Below are 8,072 nucleotides of genomic sequence, written 5' to 3'. Positions count from 1 at the left end.
GGAACAAGAAGCTAAGAGTGAACCATATGTTGGTTTAAATTATATAAAAATTGAGGCCTTAATTTTTTCATTCTATTTTATTCATACCTTCAAGAACATTTACGGTAGAGTAGAGCTTTGGAGCTATTTTAAATGGCTCCCTATAATTGTCTCATCACAGGATCTATCAAGTTCTCTGCAAGAATGCTGACATGGTCCAGACAGTTTTTTAAAAAGTCCTGGATGAAATATTGAGGATATAGCAGGTGTGAGAGGAGAAAAAAAACATGGGTGGGAGAAACAGCTGTCAGTGAAAAAACTCCATTTATTGGAGACTTAATATATTTACATTCATACACAACATTGATTGTTTATGTTTCAGAGACAACATAGTTCAACAGGATTTATAAAAATTAAAAATCAAATTCTAAAAATATGTCAAATGCCTAGTTCTTTTCTTTCTTTATTTTGGGCTTCACGTCCTCAGTTTCTTCTTCTGCAAATGCTTGGGAATGTTTCCTTTTTTTCTTTTCTGGTATGGTCGAATCGGATGTGCTTGGATATTCCTTAATTTCGCTGAGAACAAAAATAAAGAAAAGAGATAATTTTCAGAAATAACAAAAAAGTTCTTACAACTCTTTTTCTGGAGTAATAAACTGACTGGTGCTTTTATACCACTTTTATCGCACTACACCCTTAGAGACCTTAGCATACAAATTTCAATGTACCTCGGTTGAATTTCTGTAAAAATATTTCATTACTGTTTCTGTTTCTAATTAAAATGAATAGGTCTGTTGCATGCAAGGGATACAGGCAAGAGAATAGACTTCCTTCAGATAAAATTGCACAAAAATAACGATGGGCACATCACAAAAGTCTTTGAACAAAAGTTTCCCTTGGCAGAAAATATCTATAGTTTGTAACACGCTTTTTAAAATTTCCTGTGTCCGCAGGCATTTTTTCTTCATCGCCAACGTCCAGGTTTGCCGAGACAAAGCGGTAGGAGAACCTAACTAGAATGAATATATCATTTCGCCGATTTTTGCTAGGGTATGATTGCAATATTTTCAAGTGTCCCTTCTTCTGTCTACTTTGTAAAAACAAAAACTAAAAATTAATTGAAATCTGACATTAGAAAAGTTTAAAATAGTTCTTGAGATTGTTTATAAACAGTTAGATTTTCTACAGTCTCTCTCTCGGAGAGACTGAGAGCAGCCCACAAAGAAAAACTGTATGGAAATGTGGTAAATTTGAGAGCGTCTTTAAAACCACCCACATTGCTTGCTAAGGAATATGTTCTGGCCTTTTTAATGTGCCTAGCCGGATTATCGTGAGATTTTACCTACAGAAACTCTATTCAATTGGCTGTATCTCTAGCGCCAGACTCATTGAACTAAAGAAAAGTAAAAATTTCTGTATATTGCTCAAGTTGCAACATTCTTTTCTCATTGAGTGGAAAGGAGTGATAAAAGAGAATAGATGCGAACTGATACAGTTAGTATTCACTCATTAATCTGCCTTTTAGCTATCCCAGATTTCTTGACACTTATTTTTGTTTCCAAGTAGCAATATCGGTAGAGAAAAATTAGTTTTTTACCTCTTGACATGGTATTTTTCAAACTTGGTCTTGGCTTTGGCTGAGCCACTGATGCGCCGAAGATTTCCTTCCTCTAATAACCGGAGCCTTGCTTCTAATTTGCTACGATGCTCACCACCAAGATCAACATTGATATCCTCACCCAGGGCATCAACTCTGGTCGCTAGTGCCGCTTTGGCCGCCAACATACGCGCCATCTGAAAAGATACAGAAGGGATGCTTAGTTTTATGCTACTCATCAGCTACTATTCTGATCATCCCTGTATACCAATGAATGTCAGGACTGGTTTATGAGCACAAATTGACATAAGTTAAAAATAGCAGTTATTGATGTGTCTAATGAGCTGCTCCAATTGCCTTATCAGCTAGACCCATTAAATTAAACAATAAAAAAAATAGTTGGTCCGGTTTTGCCTGACTTCCTTTGTGTTCCTGACAACTATCATTATGTTAGTTACAATTGCAGCACACCAAGGGAAACAGTTACAAAGGTAGTTGGAACATCCTTGACTTGAGGGTTAGAGATTAATTGTGCAAGAAATCGATAAAATACTCTCATTTAGCATTATGATTTGCGACGCAACTAGACAATTCAAGTGGCGTGGAATTACAAGAACTGTTGACTGTTTCCGACTAATTGTTAAACTTAAAAATGTACTCACTTTTGAGGTACTACGCGCACACATTCTTGCTGATATTACATCAATGAGCCATTTTTCTGTGCATAGCATCAAAAATGTGAAAAGAAACACAAACAATTTTATCTGGAAATTGGGTATTTTTCATCAGAGGTGTGTGAGAAGCAGATCTAAAAAGAGAAATGACTCCGCAACCATGTTTAAAAACAGACTTATGATAGATTCCTCCATAATCTAGCCTTGTCATTATGGCACCGTCAACAGCACTTTCGTTTTGTCATTAAGACCGTGAACATACTTGTCAAAATATTCACAGTTTCTTTCCTTCGTTTATCTCGAGTACCAAATTCAAAAGCTTACCTTTCCCTTATTCTTGGTGCTGGCTTGACCAATGAGAGTTGCATGGTAGATTAACCCATACTTGGGGGTCTCCCTCTTCATTTTCAAAGCCCTAAAAAGAGCTTTTTCAGCACCGAGAAGTTGGAGTGTTGAAGCTGGATGTTTGGCAAGATTCACAAGGGAACCTGCTTGGGAGATAAGTCTGGCTCCAATCAGTTCACCCATTAAAACTGTAAGGTTTGGGGCGATAGCCATCATACGAGATTGCAAGTACTCGTACAGTTGGTTCCGATAGGAGGAAATTTCAATGATCTAAAGGAAAATACAAGATGAGGATTGGAAATTAAATTATGAAGAATAGTTGATTAAGGTGCAGTGCTGGACACATTAAGCCTGCAGTGCTCATTTTCAATCACTGAGCGTTACCATTTCTTGCCATTTTAAATTACAAAACTGATACATTCTCTGATAAGCAGGGGTAGAGAATCTTCTATGCTTCCACATTTTCACGCACCTGCCAGCGGGCTTTTCGCATTTTTCCCATCAGTTTTCCGCAAAATTTTCCAATAATCTTAAAAAAATGACGTTTTTCTTCCTTTCCTTTTTGACTTTCAACTCTTGGCCCCTTAAAATGTTCCCTCCTTCCACATTTTTGAGGTTTTCTACGCGCCTGGGCAGGCGCACGATCTGGCATTTTCTGCACCCCTGCTGATAGGTGTTCAAAAATTTCAAATTGATGAGAGGGGACAAAGTGATTGCTACTTTTTCCTTGAAATATGGAGATATGTAACTACTCAAAAAAATAATAATTACTCAATAAATGGTCAGTAATTACTTAAATAATCACTCAGTGGTATACAGAATTTAGCATTGATAAAAAAAAAAAAGTATCAAGTTTGGTCTCGCATTCGGAATGAATCAGACACGTTTGACTATGAGTAAGGCAACAAAATCCCAGTTGGGATCCACATTTGATCTTTATTAACTAATCAAATTTGTGTACTCTAATTTTGCCATTTGTTATCGGATGATAAAAACTTCCATATACAAAGAAATTTTAACAATCAATTCCTAATTAATGAATCTGAGAGAGTTTCACAATACATGCCAAAACAATTCTTTGCATGAATTCATGAGTAGATTTTTTCAATTTAATTTTGTTTTTTTGACGCACCTGATCGCATAAATTTTGAATGTTGAGGATATCATCTTCTGAAATTTCTGTACCCATTGAGATTTCAGCAGCTTCTTTCACTTTTTCTTCAACATCCTCAGGTAGAATATCAGAGAGATCAGTGTTTGCTGTGTTTTCTCTAGTTCCTGGAAGGGAAATATAGAACAATAAAAATAAGAAAGCAAATGATAAACGCACAAGAATGACGTATGGTGGCACAGAAGGTTATTTTTGCGTATAATAGTACTTAAATTGAGCTTCAACAAATGTAAGGATGTATCATGTATGTCTTCTTCCAAGTGTGCAAATTACTCCAAGTCAAAAAAAAAATAAATTGTGGCCTACCAGAATATTTTTTATACGCTGCATTCCATCTTCTGAAAAACGGTACAGTGTACTCCTGTACTCTGCTCATGAAAAAATTAGGTACGAATTGAAGCACTAGAGTATCTCAAATTAGGAAATAGAAATTAAAAAGGCGATTAAAAGCTCACAATAATGTAAAAATTATTGATGCAAGCAGAAATTTTTCGGATGAATCTTATAGTTAGTTTCTCTCGCTTTTTATGTTGACTGAAAATGTTGCTGTGTGTACCAATAAATTATCTATACTCAACCTTACTATTCCTTAACAAAAATGGATATGAATGCATTTCTTCTTCTTTATTTCAAAATTTCTTATGTCAATTTGTTGATATTTATTAAGAAGTCCCAATTTACATCACCATTATGCTAAAATTAAGTTGACTACAGTGACTTACCGATTACTTTGATTGCTTTAACAAATGCAATATTATCTGTAATAATTTTTCCAAGCTCAGGGAAGTGCCAGCCATACCATTCTCGACATCTCATTATGTAATTATTTAGCTCCTTGTCCAGATCATCTAAGAGACCAACAGCTTGAACAATCATGGTATCTACTTTGTCTGGACTGAATTTCAACTTGTACCGGGATAAACTGTAAAATACAGAGGAGTAAATTGAGCGGGATGAAAATAAGCATGCAGAAAATGCTCGATCACAAGCCTGTGGGGTGAAAGAACATGTGGAGAGGCTTTAAAAATATGAAAGGAGGGACAACTTTCAAGGGTCAAAAGTCGAAAATCAAAGGGGATAAGGAGGAAAAGGATCTCACTTTTGAAGTCTGAGCGAATTTTTTGAAAGCCGATGAGAAAAATTTGAAAAGCTGGCAGACAGGCACATGAAAATGGATAGCTGCAAAGATTCTACACCCTGATGAAAAATTCAACTAGTAAGAGACAAAAATTTTGCCTGTAACACATTCACTCATGTTTTGGTATACCTTGACCGTATAATGATTGTATTGACAATTTTCAGATTGTGGCTTCCTGCCAATAGGCTCTCTTGAAAATGAGTAACACTTAAAATTAATCTAGCTGAGCAAAAATAAAGAAATAAATAATTCTTTGATTCACTGTAGTGCATTTTCCTCTTTCTTGCGACAAAAATTGACCGTTAATGTTAGAAACAAAAGATCAGAACAATTACCTGTGAGCTAAACCAAGAGCCATGGCTGTGAATTCTTTCTGTGTCAATCCTGATAACAGACTCTCAGTTTGAGATCGGATGCACCTAATCAGTTCCTGCACATTGTTGTTTGATACGCAGCTGATGCTAAACTTGTCTTTGATAGCATTTCCCAATTTTGCATCTGCGACTAATAACTGCTCTTTCAAGTCTGGACACACAACTTTCTTCAGTACCTGCAAGTGATTAAACCAAATATAAAAAATAATTTTCATACCAAGGTTGTTATTAAAAAACAATTACTTAAGAAACTAACATAAACCCACAAGATGCAGAGAGGAAAAATTTCAGGGCTTTATGGGAGGTAAGGATACAAAGATTGCTAGAGTCTGTTTCAGATTACTTTTACTCTTTTGCTGTATGGGCAGGTTATGGAATTTCATACAACTAGAATGGAAAAGTAATCTGAAGCAGGCTCTAAGTAATGAATACAGCAACAAAATAAGAGGTCTTGTTAATATTGATACAAATATTTTTTCAGCTCTGCGTAAAGAAACAACTGCCTTTGATTGATTTAGTAGCTACATAAAAATGAAATAGAGGACAGAATACAAACCTTCTTTAAAGTTTTGCATAATTTGCCTTCAACAGCAGCAGTTGTTGCAGCTAATGCTTCGGCTGTATCAGTGAATTTTCGAAAGTGTTTCAATTTTACTCTGGAAAAATAAAATACAATTCTAAATGAGAGGGCCCAACTGGAGAACTGGATTTGGTAGAAACATAATTTAATAGGATGGTTTTACCATCTGCAGTAGATACAGTTATTCAGGTCAAATTGAGTCATGAAATTGGTTATACAAGGCCTTCCCAAGAATGAAGGTCAGACCAGATTTCTGGAATTTTGGAGAAAGAATGAAAAATCATAATTAGTAACAGTACAATTCCGGAGCCTGGAGAAGTTATTCAGAGTTCCCTCATTATATGTTGAGACTGGAACCCAATCTTGTTTTAATCACTGTTGGTATGATTAGATGTATTAACTAGTTAAATTGAGCTAATTCCAAGCTTATCAAGAGATTTACTTGTATTTACATTAAGTGAGCAGGGGTGACATGATATGAAAGACTCAAGAAAGATCGGAAATTTCAGTAAGCTACGATATTTTTGAAAAATATGATACCTTCATTTTAGATGCAGGATATGCAACCTGCACTAAGTAAACAAAAAATCCTTTATGTCATTACCTGACTCAAAATTGTTTACACTTATTTTTGCATGGAAAGCATTAGTGACATAAACGAGTGGAATAATGCCTCTAAACAATTTTAGCAGCGTTTTGATAATTATTTAGTGTGAGCTGATTATCCTGGATTTAAGGTACATCTGTCAAAGTCATTAATTTATCATTGAAATTTCATTAAATATTTCACATGTTTATTTTTCATAAATTTTGTTACACTGTGGACGAACTCTAGCTTGTGTAAAACGGAAGTGGTACTTTGGTAAATATTATACTTACATGCTACTGGCTTTCTCAGGAGTTTCAAAATCTTCGTACAAATCTTCAGTTTTAGAGAGTTTCTTCTCATTCAGAAGCTGTGAAGAGGAAAAAAATGATGAAACAAATTTGCAGAGAGAAAACAAAGCAAGACTCGAGAAATTTTTTGTTACTTAAAAAAATCTGTAAAATCATGGCTACGCAATCTTGATAATCAGCAGTGCTCCTGTGCTGGCCCTGTACATAAAGTGTACGGCGGTGTCGGCCTCCTATGGTGTAGTGGTTGTAGCACTAGCTCTATGATCGGGAGGTCCCGGGTTCGAATCCCGGCCAGGTGACCCGAGTTGGATGGTCTCAAACAATGGTTGCCTGGGACTGGTTGTTAGCGACGGAGGGGGGACAGGACTGAAGCGCAGGATTAGCCCTTGTGGGCTATATGAAGTAGTAAAAAAAAAAAAGATGCGGATAATGAATAGCGCAGAGATTGCATGTTGAGACAAATATCAAACTCTGATTAGCTCTGAATTAGCACCCACTTAACATGCAGTCAAGTAGCACCACTGATTGGTGACACAAACAATACTTGCTATCAACATGCTATGTCTCCGCTCTTGCTACACTGAATTGAGATTAGTAACAAGATGGAGAATACAGCCATCTAATACCCTCAATTTATTTCCATTCAATTTAATCAGAGGTGGAACCAGTCTAAGGTTTCTTGGAGCAGTAATCAAGTTGGGTATAGGACTGCCAGTAGAATTCAGAGGAGACGCAATCGTTTCAGTTTACTTCCAAGTAAGCCACATACTGCTTCGTTATGCAGCAGCTGTGCAGTTAACTTGGTTTTTGGGTTTGGGAGTAGAACTAATCACTAAATTGGGGATCTGTGACAGTTACCCAAACAGTCAAGGGCCCCGGCAATCCTCAAGGTAGGGCGTGTGATGTACACGTAAAACAAGAAGGACTAGCAATCGTCCCAATAGTAGTGAGCGATGAAATGAAACTTAGATGGGTAAAATATGCCATCCTCAGTTATAATATGGAAGTTTTCGAGGAAATGATACTTCGGCACAATGCGTTCTGGCACGTGTTCCGCATAGGCGTTGGTAAGTAAGGTTAGGGTTCTACATGCTAGTGAAACGGAAAACTCTTACCTTGAAAATGGCGTAGCCGGCTGGGGTTTCAAATAAAACCAACATTTTAAACTATGTGAATAAACTACTTTAGGTTTGACATGTGATTGATATAAGTAAGACTATTGTAAGATTTAAGCTTTCACGAAAATAATGCTCCGGCTGTGTACACACACAAGTCACGAGATCACGAGTCAATGATCACAAACCGAAAGAAGTCAGG

The 8,072-nt window shown here is 36.3% G+C and overlaps 1 protein-coding gene across 1 annotated transcript; it reads right to left on the bottom strand.

The window, feature by feature from the left end:
* Nucleotides 1-284: 284 nt before the first annotated feature.
* Nucleotides 285-8,055, bottom strand: nop5 (nop5 ribonucleoprotein). Its single transcript, XM_019042297.2, has 9 exons — nucleotides 7,871-8,055; nucleotides 6,738-6,814; nucleotides 5,835-5,934; nucleotides 5,240-5,454; nucleotides 4,489-4,688; nucleotides 3,728-3,873; nucleotides 2,575-2,865; nucleotides 1,577-1,773; nucleotides 285-555 (listed from the first exon to the last, which is right to left on the bottom strand). The coding sequence occupies exons 1-9, from the start codon at nucleotides 7,913-7,915 to the stop codon at nucleotides 426-428; spliced, it is 1,401 nt and encodes a 466-aa protein (XP_018897842.1). The 5' UTR covers nucleotides 7,916-8,055; the 3' UTR covers nucleotides 285-425.
* Between the last annotated feature and the right edge of the window lie 17 nt (nucleotides 8,056-8,072).

The sequence above is a fragment of the Bemisia tabaci genome, chromosome 3 (assembly GCF_918797505.1).
Source record: "Bemisia tabaci chromosome 3, PGI_BMITA_v3".
Lineage (NCBI taxonomy): Eukaryota > Metazoa > Arthropoda > Insecta > Hemiptera > Aleyrodidae > Bemisia > Bemisia tabaci.
This window is presented reverse-complemented; position numbering and strand designations above follow the sequence as displayed.